This window comes from Ambystoma mexicanum, chromosome 5p, assembly GCF_040938575.1.
Source record: "Ambystoma mexicanum isolate Mex_15411 chromosome 5p, UKY_AmexF1_1, whole genome shotgun sequence".
NCBI classification, from domain to species: Eukaryota; Metazoa; Chordata; class Amphibia; order Caudata; family Ambystomatidae; genus Ambystoma; species Ambystoma mexicanum.
In genome coordinates this window covers 977,379,437-977,393,423 of record NC_090930.1, presented here as the reverse complement: position 1 = coordinate 977,393,423, position 13,987 = coordinate 977,379,437, and the positions used below count along the sequence as shown (strand labels likewise).

Here is a 13,987-nt window from a genome sequence, read left to right as displayed (position 1 = left end):
CATCGTGGCAAGGGTAAAGCTTGAGACTATGTTGGGCTAAAATGGAAGCCATGAGGCCTAAACATAGCATGCACCCCCTGGGTGAGAATCCTTTAGGTAGCAAGGCAGTGGTAGAAGAATTGCAAATAGCGGTAATTTCATTCAAACCAGTGGGGGGCATGTTTTCTGGGGTCATAGACACAGATAAAGTGGCATTTGCATCATTAGGTAGCAAGGCAGTGGTAGAAGAATTGCAGATAGCGGTAATTTCATTCAAACCAGTGGGGGGCATGTTTTCTGGGGTCATAGACACAGATAAAGTGGCATTTGCATCATTAGGTAGCAAGGCAGTGGTAGAAGAATTGCAGATAGCGGTAATTTCATTCAAACCAGTGGGGGGCATGTTTTCTGGGGTCATAGACACAGATAAAGTGGCATTTGCATCATTAGGTAGCAAGGCAGTGGTAGAAGAATTGCAGATAGCGGTAATTTCATTCAAACCAGTGGGGGGCATGTTTTCTGGGGTCATAGACACAGATAAAGTGGCATTTGCATCATTAGGTAGCAAGGCAGTGGTAGAAGAATTGCAGATAGCGGTAATTTCATTCAAACCAGTGGGGGGCATGTTTTCTGGGGTCATAGACACAGATAAAGTGGCATTTGCATCATTAGGTAGCAAGGCAGTGGTAGAAGAATTGCAGATAGCGGTAATTTCATTCAAACCAGTGGGGGGCATGTTTTCTGGGGTCATAGACACAGATAAAGTGGCATTTGCATCATTAGGTAGCAAGGCAGTGGTAGAAGAATTGCAGATAGCGGTAATTTCATTCAAACCAGTGGGGGGCATGTTTTCTGGGGTCATAGACACAGATAAAGTGGCATTTGCATCATTAGGTAGCAAGGCAGTGGTAGAAGAATTGCAGATAAAGTCCATATGATACCCGAGAGTATTGTGTGTTTGTTTAAAAGTTTGCCAACACTTTTTTGAAATGCCTTAAGGCGTCATGACGTGGGGACGTTTTTTTTTACGTACGACGCACTGTGATGATGTAGCTGATGAAGACAATCATGGAGGAAGGAGGACTCCATGCCGTGCACCGGCAGGTATATTTAGCTGCTGGTGGCTTTGTTTGTTCTTTCGGTTTTGGAATTCTGCAGCATCTGGATCTTCGTCTTCGTCGTCGTCCTCGTGGCTGTTTCCTCTTTGTCCTGGTAAGTATTCAAGCTCCCAAACAGAAGCCACATGGCATATGGCCGCCATATGGTCCTCGAGGATCGAGCTATTAAGGATTGATCCTGTTCGCTGTCTCGTCTCTCCCTTCTTCGGCTTTCTTCTTCCATTAACCTACAGGTTCCTGACCTGGACTCTAACGAAATATGCACACTGCACTTCAGCGAATACTCTGGATTTTCTGGTCTCGGACCTCTAATATAGACCCGAGTTCCCTGCCTTCTCTCCTCTTCCCGCTGCCTTCAAAACAATAAATGAGATCCAAAAGATACACAGTGCTCAGAATGCTTTATAACACCCATTATTCAACTTATAGCCGTAACCCGCTAGACGTATTGAAACGTGCTAAAAACTAGCAAAAACATAGAAAATGTACTTTCCTCGCGTTTTGGTAAATGCTAATTCTGTTGCGTTTCCTGTTTGTACAGTGTACGTGCGTTTGTTCTGTCGAACCTGATGTTTTTAACCACTCGTCTCCCATACAAGGGGGATCAAAATGTACTTTGTTTACAGGCTGAAGGTATACTGCTGAAATCTTCAATGCATTATCAGCTTTCCTTACTGTTCTGGAACGTGTTGCCATTTGTTAATCCAGTCACCATGTGTGCCTTCTTTACAGGCTTCACTCCCCTGATGATCCCGTTCTCTCCAAAGTAGGCTAATCCAGTTGCTCCTCCTCAGAGGCGTTCTTCTTTCTTTTCCTAGCTGTTTCCTGCAGTTTCGCGTTGCAAGTACTCGCTTCCCAGCTCCGGTTTAGACGCGTGTTCGCTGCCTTCTCTCCACTTCCCGAGGCCTTCAAAACAACAAATGAGCTCAATAAGATACACAGTGCTCAGAATGCTTTATAACACCTATTATTCAACTTATAGCCGTAACCCGCTAGACGTATTGAAACGTGGTAAAAACCAGCTAGAAAATGTACTTTCCTTGTGTTTTGGTAAATGCTAATTCTGTTGCGTTTCCTGTTTGTACAGTGTCCGTGCGTTTGTTCAGTCGAACCTGATGTTTTTATCGTCTCCTATACAAGGGGGATCAAAATGTACTTTGTTTACAGGCTGAAGGTATACTGCTGAAATCTTCAATGCATTATCTGCTTTCCTGACTGTTCTGGAACGTGTATTTGCCATCTGTTAATCCAGTCACCATGTGTCCCTTCTAGTTTACAGGCTTCACTCCCCTGATGATCCCGTTCTCTCCAAAGTGTGTGTATGATATGCGTGCGTTGTGTAGGGGGATTTTCTTTTAATGTATGTGTGTGGATGATATGCGTGCGTTGTGTAGGGGGATTTTCTTTTAATGTATGTGTGTGGATGATATGCGTGCGTTGTGTAGGGGGCTTTTCTTTTAATGTATTTGTGTGGATGATGTGCGTGTGTTGTGTAGGGGGATTTTCTTTTAATGTATGTGTGTGGATGATGTGCGTGCGTTGTGTAGGGGGCTTTTCTTTTAATGTATTTGTGTGGATGATGTGCGTGTGTTGTGTAGGGGGATTTTCTTTTAATGTATGTGTGTGGATGATGTGCGTGCATTGTGTAGGGGGCTTTTCTTTTAATGTATGTGTGGGGATGATGTGCGTGTGTTAGGGGGCTTTTCTTTTTATGTATGTGGATGGTGTGCGCATGTTGTGTAGGGGCCTTTGCTTTTAATGTGTGTGGATGGTGACTGCATGCATGTGGATGGTGTGCGCATGTTGTGCAGGGGCCTTTGCTTTTAATGTGTGTTGGTGGTGACTGTATGCATGTGGATGGTGGGCGCATGTTGTGTAGGGGCCTTTGCTTTTAATGTGTGTGGATGGTGTGGTGTTTGTGTTGCCTAGGTGTTTCAAGATTGGCGTGTGTATTCTTTTTTGGGGGTGGGGGGGGCGCCAAATTTTGTTTTGCGCAGGGTGGGTGAAGGATTCCGTGAATCCTAGGGGGAAACATGTCAGCAACAGTGCCATTTGGGAGCGAATACTGGACTGTCGAGTGGCCCCCAGAGTGCATGGGTGTAATTTTGATATATTAACCTCCTGGGTCATCACTTCCCATTGTATATGTTAATGAGTCCCACACTTTTTAGTTTGGGCTATTAGGTGGCGCTTTAGCACCATCTATGAACTAAAACTATTGCATTAGAGCACAGATAGGGAGAAGTGGCATATGAGGAGGGACACACAGCCTGTAGGTGTTTGGTTATTTGCCCACCCATTGGCTACGCATGGCCATGCTAAACCCTATGGTCATTCCCACCCAGTTCCTGCCCCTCCCAGCCCAAAACACCACCCCATGGGAACTCTCTTGCGTTCGCTTTGATCAAGCCTTACCATCAAACTTTGCAGTCAAGGTGCCTGCCAGTGTTTTTTCAAAGCAGTCTTCTGGAAGTTAATGACTTAATTGGATTTGCAAACCCTCCTTAACCAGGTCTGCCTTCAGCCACCTGATTTATTAGCACTGTGCGTGTCCTTCACTGAACTCCTTTTATAAACAAACATTGGCAAAGCCAACACTTTGGGCTTTTGTGTAAGGATTAGGCCTCTGCCAGGTATTGCTATTAGATGCCCAGCCACTCACACCATTTTGCACATGTTACTATCAATGGTCAGTTAATACCACTACGGAAGAGACTGCAAGTGCCTTACTACACAAAAGGCAAAACTGTTGGCATTGCCAATGCATGTTTTACAACTCGTGCTACACCCCCTTTGTCAACCCTGCTCTCACGCTCCTGCTCCATACATGCACAGATCCTCTTGTCTGTGTCCTGCTCGAATCCTCAGGACCCTACTTTTTTTGGACCCTGCTTTCCTAGCCCTACTCTGACACTCCTCCTCTCTTGTCTCTGACCTGCATGGACTCTCCTGTGCTGCTTGGACCCTGCTTCCCAGCCCAGGGCCTGCTCATATGCCATGGCGTGACAGGAGGGTGGTAATAAGCCATGATTTCTCTCACGTTGCTGCTGGCGATAATCTCAACTCATCCCGGGGGCTGGGGCCCCTGCCCCCCCATCCCCCTCAGAGCTTTCCGGGGTGGGGACAGATTAAAGGCAGGCCTGGGAGAGCGATCCAGGAATGTGTTTACAATGCGGAAACCAAACACTGGGATTGGCTACCTGTTCATGTTCATGCAATTATGTTGCTGGAATAGAGCAGAGTTTTAATTGCCGCTCCTAGTATGCACAGGTCGCTCGCTCAACCCTACATGCTGTCACACTCCTTCCTAGAACCCCATCTGGCCATGCCTCTCATTCTTAACCTTTCACACACACATCACTGTTACACTTTCTCTCCACCCCACCGTGTGGCCTAATACTTCTTGATGCTTTCTTTCCACATGCTCCTTTGCGTCCATAGTTTCTCCTTCCATTATGTGCTGCTCTTCTGGTCGAAGGTCTCCCTTCTTGAAAGTACTCCAAATCTATTTTAGAGGTGAGCTTACTCTCTGTTCTCACACCTGTGTGCTGGCCTTACTTGCTGTGGTTAAACTCAGGAACACTGTTCGCCGAGCGTAGGTGTTTTTCGGTTGGTAGCTGCCATGTGGTGTTGGGCAAGACTATGAGGATTTTGTCTCATTGTATGTGATTTGTCAAGACTACCGCTTGAATGTGTGTTCTGTTCTCTTACACAAACCAAACATCGGCATGTAGGTTGTGAGGTCATGGAATTATGTGGGGATATGTGGTCTTTAGATTGCAGGTGTTACTTCATATACCATTCATAGGCCATTTTCAGCTACAGTAGACAAAGTAAAGTGCAGAATCTTATTAAGTGGACACCAGTAATTCTTACAGTTGAATCTGAATATTCAGTGTTTGAGAAGGTGTATGCAGAAGGGTGAGTTTTTAGCATGGTTATTTAGCGGCAGCACCTTTGATACCTGCGCTGTCCTGACTAAATGAGTCCCATATGGTGCCTCCAGGGGTGATGTGTTCCCTCTAGTGAGAAATAGCTCACTAGCACAGATGGGCTGAATGTAAGATCTGGCTTCCTAACCCAGATGGGCTAAATGCAGGATCTGGCGCACTAACAGAGATGGGCTAAATGCAGGATCTGGCTCACTAACAGAGATGGGCTAAATGCAGGATCTGGCTCACTAACAGAGATGGGCTAAATGCAGGATAGTGTAAAAAATGGCAAGAACGTATTTGTAAAGTTAATGATGTTGGTTCCAATGCAAGTCATGTTGCAATGAGGACACAGCGGGTCATTCAGGTGCTGCATATTAGGATACTAGCTTCAATCACAAATGGGGACACTTCAGGCAGGAACATGTCCATAGTAAGGGGACCATAAATTAATGATCCTGTACAGAATAGTTTCACAATAATACTTTGAGCACACTAAATGTATTTATTTTTCGTCTTTTAGGTAATAATTCAAACCATGGCCCTCTTTAATGTGCTTTTCTTTGATTGCGACAACTCTCTCTGTATTCGAAAGGATGGGGAATTTGAGCCATTGGCAATTCCTGGTGAAGTGATTTGTAAATGGCTGGTAGAGGGTCTTGATGAAAGTGGAAAAGAAATACGTGAAGAAAGGGATTTCAAAGCGGTAGTGCTTTTCCAATCGGCAGGTGAGGCATCCCCTTTTTTTCTAACATACAGATGAGTGCTGCACAATGCCCACCACTCTTTCACAGCATCTCTACTTCCTTTAGAGTAAGTCTAATGTATAAAGTATAGATGCACAACATGGTTCTGACACTTTGGTTGTGTAGATAGTCACATTTTGAAATTTTCGCTTGAGGTTTTAACTTGCCTTTTTCATGCCTGCAGTCAAGAAACAGTGTATCAAGACACAAAAAACATTTGAAGAAATAATTAAAGACTATTGCGGTGATGCAGAGGGACTGATTCAGGCCTTAAAAAGGAAGGCAGAAGAGGAAAAGGAGCTACTGGTGGATTCGGGCAATCGGGGAAGTGCTGGAAAATTTAAAAGAGTGTTGCGTGAACTGCAAGAAGAACATCCAGTGAAAAAAACAAAAGAAAACAAAGAGAATTATTTAGTAAAAGCTGATGGGAGGAAAGTGACTGCTCCCAAACTTAGTAAGGCCTGTTCACAACTACAGTCACAAAAACTGGAGAACCTAACTCTTTTGGCAGGGATGGCTAGTGTTCTTCATTCTTTCATTCCTTCCTCAGAGCCCACCTCTGTTGCTTCACCTGGACAATATAAAGACGCTGCGCAACAACCACTAAATGGACTATCAAATAACAGTGAATTGTCGGCTGCAAATATTTTGTCGGATAGATCTAGTTTGACATGCTTAACTCTATCCCCACGTCTTCTAAATAGTGTGTCCTTGTTGCAGAATGACAGTCATGCCTGTTTAGACAGCGAGTTGACACCCACACGTGCACACAAACCTGCTCAATCATTCAGACTACAGTCTTTAAAAACAGCGGAATTGGGAACATCCTCAAAACAGAGTTTGGCTGCAGTGTCAGTCCCCACTAGTGACCGAAAAAGCAGTGTATCACCATGTGAAGGGAAAATGCAGAAAATACTGTTTACCTGCCCGAAACAAGCTGTTTCAACTCCTCTAAAAAACCCTAACTACAATGTATCCAGGATTGATGTGGATGTACAGCATGCACCCCAAGATGCAGGCCCTATTGTTTGTGCGGATGAAAGCCCACATGTAAGTAAACATTATGCATGCAATAGTTGACTCCTATGAAACTCCCCACACATTAGCAACGTGACCTTGACTTATTTTTTGTAGAATTTTTGAGATCTGTCTGCAAGGCTAACAGCTGGCCTACTATGGACTGCCGAGTAATAAGGAGGAAGCTTGCTACCAAAATTTGCAATGCCAGAAGAGGCCTAAAAAAGACTCCACCTTTTGAAATGCAGGATCAATGATTGTTTGTTTGTATTTTTGTAAACCTATTTATTCTTATGGAGCTATGCCGTTAAACTGAATTTGTTGAATAAAAAAAGTTGTACACTTTCTGAGCCTATGTTTGATTGAAGATATCTTATAGCCAGAGCAATACAATATTAAAATATCAACAATTTATAGCTGCAGAATTTTACTATCACAATATGAACTCTGTAATAATTAGCTGCTCTTAGGGTTATTGGGTGTAGTGACTGGCGGAAGTCTGTCATGCTGGTAGACCTTTAACAGATGCTGTTTAGGTAGCTGGAAGTGTGTATTTTGGTGTAGTGCTTTGGAGCTGTGGGACTTTTATGGGGTGTGAGGCCATGTTGTCTAGAGGTGAGAATTGAAATGGGGGAGTTGGTTTGTGATATGGGGGTTGTAGTTGTGTGCACTAAATTGGCGAACTTGGTTAACGGGTGCTCTAGCAAAGATGAAAAGTGACAGCTGCAAGATTTTCTTTTTCCAGTACACTATCCAGAAGTCTAACTAGAGTCATTGTAAAGTAATGCCACCAATGTTACTCAAAAGGGATACATCCTGTGGTAATCCAACCCCTTTTCCTAAATCTTTTGGAACCATCTTGAAATCATTTAAACTCATCCTGGAGTGGTCTGCAATAATCATTTACAATTTAAAACCCATCCTAATGTTGTTATGAAGTCATCCTGGAGTTGTCATGGGGTCATCCTAGAGTAATCCAAACTCATCCTGAAGTTGTCGTGGAGTCATCCTGGAGTTGTCGTAGAGTCATCCTAGAGTAATCCAAACTCATCCTGAAGTTGTCTTGGAGTTGTTGTGGAGTCATCCTAGAGTAATCCAAACTCATCCTGAAGTTGTCATGGAGTCATCCTGAAGTTGTCATGGAGTCATCCTAGAGTAATCCGAAGCCATCCTGGAGTAATCCAACTCATCCTGAAGTTGTCATGGAGTCATCCTAGAGTAATCCCCACTCATCCTGAAGTTGTCATGGAGTCATCCTGGAGTAATCCAAGATCATCACTGGAAGTAATCCAAACTCATCCTGGAGTAGTTTCTGTGATAACTCTAGAGTCATCATCTCATTAAATATTTTGGCCTGTGTGAATACTTTGGATGATCTTCCTGAACTATCCATGGATGACTCTAGAATGGAGTCATCGGATGACTCCAGAATGATTCCAGGATGATCTTCCTTTTTGACTGGGGAGGTAAACCAGGCTTCGGTAAAACCGGCCTGCAATGAAATCACATAGATCCATTGCATTTTGGTCATGTTTTGTAAACACCTACACAAACATGTGCAGTTCTGTTTTGGATGAGTTAAAGCATATGGAAATCTTTCTTGGTCAGGTCGATGTAAATGCTGTTACAATTTTTGAGAGGGCCAGTGCATTTACATTTTTCACCTTGTGGTGAAGGTCGAGGAATTTGATACTTTTTAAGGACATGTGGAACAGATTTAGTGACTGGAATTTAGGGATGAGCAGAAAAGATTATGCTTAGATACTTGGCTGCTGATGTGGAGCTTGAAGTGCATCAGTGATGGTGCTTGATGCTGTGCTCACCTTGAAAATTCATCAGATGAGTGTCACAAGTGTATTTGTTGAATCAAAGAGTTTCATTAGGCATTAAATAGCAAAGAAGACTAGGATGGAACATGGTTCATATCACAGTGATGTTTCACTGAGACAGAGTAGAAATTGCTGAGCTTAACCTGGGAACTTGACCTTTGTGGAAAGGGAAAGGCCATTGAAGGGCATTTCCCAATTGGTGGTGTAGTTGTACTAGGAAGTAGACATGATCAAGGGTGTAATCTACTGCTGATAGGCCAAACAGGAGTACAGTTGCTGAATGGTTAGTTCACAGCATTTTGTAGAGTTTCCATAATGGCTTGCAATTATGTTCCAAATAGGACATAAACAGGCCACATAGCATTAGTATGCACTAGTTAAACTGTGTGACATTTTCCCATTATTCACCCTGCAATGGTACATTTCCTATTGCCCCTAAAGAGAAATTGTTTTTCTTTTATCCTTATTTCTCATAAAAATAGGAGCAAATAAGTAGGATGAGCAAGGGGCACGACTAAATGAACAAACAGGCTGAAAAATGTACAAGTACACATTTCAAATCAGTGAACCTAGTGAAACCCCCAAAAACCCGAGATTTAGGAAAATCAAACAGAAGAGACTGGAGACTATTTACAGCAGAACAGCCTGCGCAACTTGACTTTGGACGCCAACGAGTAACGCTGAACATTACCAAGCCATCTCAGTCCTGCGTTCACATCAAGCCACATTACGCTTCAGGCTGGGCTGGTTAACTTGAACAGACTCAAGAATTTCCTCAAGGAGATTGAGGAGAGTTGATGTAGTGCCCATTCTTGGTCTGAAGCCATTTCTCATGGAACAGATGATTGTATTTAGCAAATTCCTAGAACTGGTTAGTGACTATAGATTCAAATAGCTTTGCCTCAAATGGTAACTGAGTCAACTTGACTTTTAATAGTAATTGCAAAATTTTGTGAAACTCGACTGAGGATTGGCATGTGGTTGATTAGAATAAATGAGAAGGGAGATCCTTGGGTGTTATATGACTTCATGTTTTTTAGAAGGTTTGTAAGAGCCTTCAAGATTACTGGAGTGAACCCTGAGAAAGCCAGACTGGAGAGGAAAGGTATAGTGCCAGACTTGGCAATTGTTATCGGTGGGAATATTTTGGTTGCTAATAATAGTCTTGTCACTGAAATGGAACCCAGATTCTCAGTCGATTTTTGCAAAGTGGTGAGGGTGGAACCTCGAGATTTGTTTAGTTAGCTCCTTGTAGATTTGATAAATAGACCAATTTATTTGGGACTACATGGAAACTCTGATGGATACACTCCTTGCTTTAACAGCATATGGATTTCTGATCAGCCCTTAGTTAGATGGGCTATCTTGAAGAAAGGTAGATTATTTCCATGACTTTTGAAGTTACCTGCCCAGCCTTTTTAAGTCTGTCATTTGTCTGAAAGAACATGTATTGAAGGTTTGCATTTCAGATGTAGGTCTTTTTAAGATAGGTTTGTCAATCTCATCCACTGGGTTGGAAATCAGCAGATGTAGTAAGGTTAGAATGGACTTCAGGTCAAAGGTGGGGAGCCTGTTGAGCGATAGGTCAATAAAGTCATGAGGGTCTACTTCCCTTTCAGGTTTGAACAGTATTGGTCATGTTTAGCTTACCTTGAGCCACGAAGAGCTTCGTTCAGGAAAGGGGATGGCATTCCACATATGTTTTAAGGTGGATAGGACCACAAAGGTGTATCCTAAATTGAAAGTGAGGACACAAGACAGGTGGGTAAAATCCGGACATAACATAATATTAAGAAAGTTGGATGCATGCATTTTGCGACATCAGCATCCTAAATGTCGAGGACCACTAAGCTAACAACCTTATTGGACACCTTAGTGGCAAATCGGTAGCAGGTATTTTCTTCATGGCTGTGATTTTGAAGACTGGGCTACTGCAACTAAAAACAACAAAAAGGAAATGGAGCGCACAATTGATGGTTTTATGCAGGCCTGGTGAGTGGCTTGCGCCAGAATGAGAAAAAAAATGAAATAAAAAAGGTGGCTGCAGCAGCAGGGTTGGGGAGGGCCAGTGTGCGCCCTGTGGAGAGAAAGTCACTGGCAGCAGCAGGAGGGAGAAGAAACAGGGTTTATGTTCGACTGACATTTTTCACACAAAAACATAACCTCGATCCGGTAAATCAGGGAACATGTTCAGCTTGTCATGAGTGCCTTTCATTTTATGTTTCTTATGTGTGCTTAGTTGCACAGCACAGTTTAGTGTCAGTGGGCCTCATTACATGTGGGGCCTCATTACAACCCTGGCGTTAAGGGGTTAACAGCGCCGTAAAAGGCTGCGGCGCCGTTAAACTCATAATGCCTGATTCACACTTTAACGCCTGCTTTTTGCAGGTGTTAAAGTCCAACCCGCTAAGGGACCTTGGTGCTAATTACGGCACCGTAATTTACGGTGCCGTAATTAGCGCCTTCCCCATTCCCATTGAGCCCTATGGGCCAAAAATGGGAATGGGGAAGGGGCCATGGTGAATGGGGATTTACCGCCCCGACAACACTCAGACTGGCTTAGATTCCTAACACTTACCAGATTCCAGCCATGGTATTAATTCTACTCTAGAATGTGCAGTACAATTCAACTATATATAAAAGGTTTATGAACGTTATGTTCAACTATATATAAGCCAGAGAAAGTACATACACATCTCCCCCCTTCAATTTAATATGACACGAAGGTACAAGACCCCTTTGTCAGGGAGAATTCTCAGAAATGTTATAATTCCCTCCACCTTAGAGACCCCTAGCAACTTCACTGGATTTTGAGGACTTGATTTTTTTCACCTCGAGAGATTATGACCCTTTTTCCCACTCTCTCATGTTTTTTAATGTGATTTTGCACACCGTGTTTCTTTTGGTTTACATTGTGTCACACAGCACCTTCAGTGCAGTGACACTGGGAAGTCTTCCATAGTTCCCAAAGATTTAATTACCTTCTCTAGGATAACCTACTGTTTCCCAGAGCAGTAAAGTGAAATTGACTTTACTTACCATTGTAACTTGCTAGACCCAGCACACACTATCTTACAATAGAGTGCTGGAGGGGTTACCTAGTATCCCCTTTGTCTAGCTTCTCATGTAACATTGTTTATGTTACCCCTTTCTCACTGAATGGCTGGTGGCAGTGGTTTTGTTTGAACTACCATGGTGTGTATTTATCGCAGCCTGTGTTCGTAGCTACAGTAAAGCACCCACGGGAGCCATCTTTGTCAAAATGACCCCTGGTCTTCTTTTTTTTGCCATTTCATTGTGGAAAGGTCCTTAATGAGATTTACTCTGCGTGCCAAACCAGGTTTGGTCTCTTTGTTCATTTTTCCTTAGGCAAGATTCACGAGTGAAGCCGCTTCTGGCTCCAGAGTGTCTGGGGTAGGCAGAAAGTGAGAGAGGTGCCCAAAACTCCCTGTGCGTAGTCTCCTAGGAGACCCAAATGCACTCTGTGGTGATTGGCTGGCTGACTGTCCGGCACGGACAGCCACCCTGCTGGGTGACTAACAGCTAGGCTGGAATGAATGGGAGAGAACTGATCAAAAGGTGAGTCTTTTGGCTTGGAAGGCAAAGTTGACCACTGGATGAAGAACTTGAAGAGGATGCCTGCTACAACTCCTGGACCGTTGGTTTGCCCGATGAAGCCCTGCTGCAGTGCTGAAATGCCACTTCTCCCCTTCAGTTGGTGGGACCAATCAACTCAAAAGTAAGCCATTTGGACATCCATCTAGGAGCTGGTTGAATTTCCACAGAGTTGCTGCTGGAAACCGTATAGCCATGGAGAGGAACACCAGATTGTGTGTGCTGCTTTTAAGCTGGCCTAGAGCTTTTGGAAGATCTTCCTGACTCCCAAGAAGCAGGACTGACCGAGCCTGAGCCCCTCAACAGAATGCGGGACCCCGGAAGCAAGGAAGGTCCATCTCGACAGCCAGGAACTGCAGTGTTGCTATTTGCGGTAGACGTGAGGAGCTGAAACACTGAACAGCCACTGAAAGTGAAGTTTGCTGGTTGTGAGTTTTGACCGTCCCAGTGCATTGAAGGAGTCCCCCGACATCCTTCCTCTTGTCCCCACGACTGAGGCTCAAGAACAGCAAGATCTGCAGAGCTGCACAGGAACAGAAGTCATCAGATGCATCTTTTTCTTAATTTCTAAGGTACTGAGAGAACTTACCTCTTATTGTAGAGTGCTTGCAACTTCTGCAACTCACAAGTCTAATCAACTTGTGGCCCTACATTTGATTCTTCTTTTCATCAAAGACTAATAAGAACTTGTGCAAATACTTTTCCATTTACTTACTAGAAGTGCTTCATCCTATACAAGACTTTTGCCCATTGACTTTGGCTTAGCCTATTGAATTGAATGACTCTTCTTGGGGGGATCCAAAAGTATTTGCCTGTCTAGGAATATTTGCGGTCTCTTGGTGTTCTAATAACCTTTTCCTTTTTTGAACTTCTAAGAGTATTCTAATTACCAACAGTGAGATATTAATGTCCCCAGCACCCTAGTTATTGAAGTCACCTGTGGGTGTAGGTTGTGTCTGTGGGCCATCCCAAAAGGGTCTTTATTGATTTAGAAACAAAGAGTGTACAGTATTGAAGGGTATTTGTGTGTTACTATTATATTGCTCCCTTTTGAAGAAGGCTTATTCTAACTGACTGATAAATAAATGAATAATTGTTTATGCAAGAAACCTTGCGTGTAAGAGTTTATTTGAATACCTGTAACTGTAAATTTCTGTGTAACACCACTGCAGCGCACATTGACCCCTCTTGAGATAAGCTTGACTGCTCAACATGCTACCAAAACTGTGTATAACAAGCTTATACCAAAGGTTGGGTTTCCTATACCTGTAGTCAGAGTTGTGTTTAGTGGTCCCAGAAGGTACTGCACACAAACTTTGCCTAACACCCTTCTTCTCAACCCTCCCTTTCTTGCAGGCTCTCCCATCTTCTAGAACCATAGCATCGTCGAAGACCTACCTAAATACTTTGGCCTGGTAAACTTGATTTGCCCCTTTGGCACCATTCTAGGTTTCCTTATTTGTACCTCAACCCCTGCAGAGATTCTGGTTCTACAGATAGTGTTGAGCTTGTCAGACCTTACCTATCCCTTCTACCTTCCTTTCTACCTCTTTCCTTAGTTGCTGTTCATCTCAGTCCACAAACCACGCTCCCCCAGCCATGGTGGATATAGTGATGTATAGGGTTTCCTCCTGCATAGTACTTCAAATGAAACCAAACCAGTTGTGGAGTGTGGTGCCAGTCTAAATGCACACAGTCTATTCTCTATGGTGTCTTGAAAACTCTTCCCTTCCTTCACTGACATCCTAATA

At 43.5% G+C, this 13,987-nt stretch overlaps 1 protein-coding gene across 1 annotated transcript; it reads left to right on the top strand.

The window, feature by feature from the left end:
- Positions 1–1,027: 1,027 nt before the first annotated feature.
- On the top strand, positions 1,028–7,137 carry LOC138481345 (uncharacterized). Its single transcript, XM_069613447.1, has 3 exons — positions 1,028–1,191; positions 5,553–5,757; positions 5,960–7,137. Exons 1-3 carry the CDS (start codon positions 1,036–1,038, stop codon positions 6,853–6,855), a joined length of 1,257 nt encoding a protein of 418 aa, XP_069469548.1. The 5' UTR covers positions 1,028–1,035; the 3' UTR covers positions 6,856–7,137.
- Positions 7,138–13,987: the final 6,850 nt, after the last annotated feature.

Coding starts and splice junctions, on each gene's coding strand:
- LOC138481345 (XM_069613447.1), top strand. CDS start 1,036: ATGAAGACAATCATGGAGGAAGGAGGACTCCATGCCGTGCACCGGCAG. Junction 1,192..5,552: donor GCTGTTTCCTCTTTGTCCTG/GTAAGTATTCAA, acceptor TTCGTCTTTTAG/GTAATAATTCAAACCATGGC. Junction 5,758..5,959: donor AGTGCTTTTCCAATCGGCAG/GTGAGGCATCCC, acceptor TCATGCCTGCAG/TCAAGAAACAGTGTATCAAG.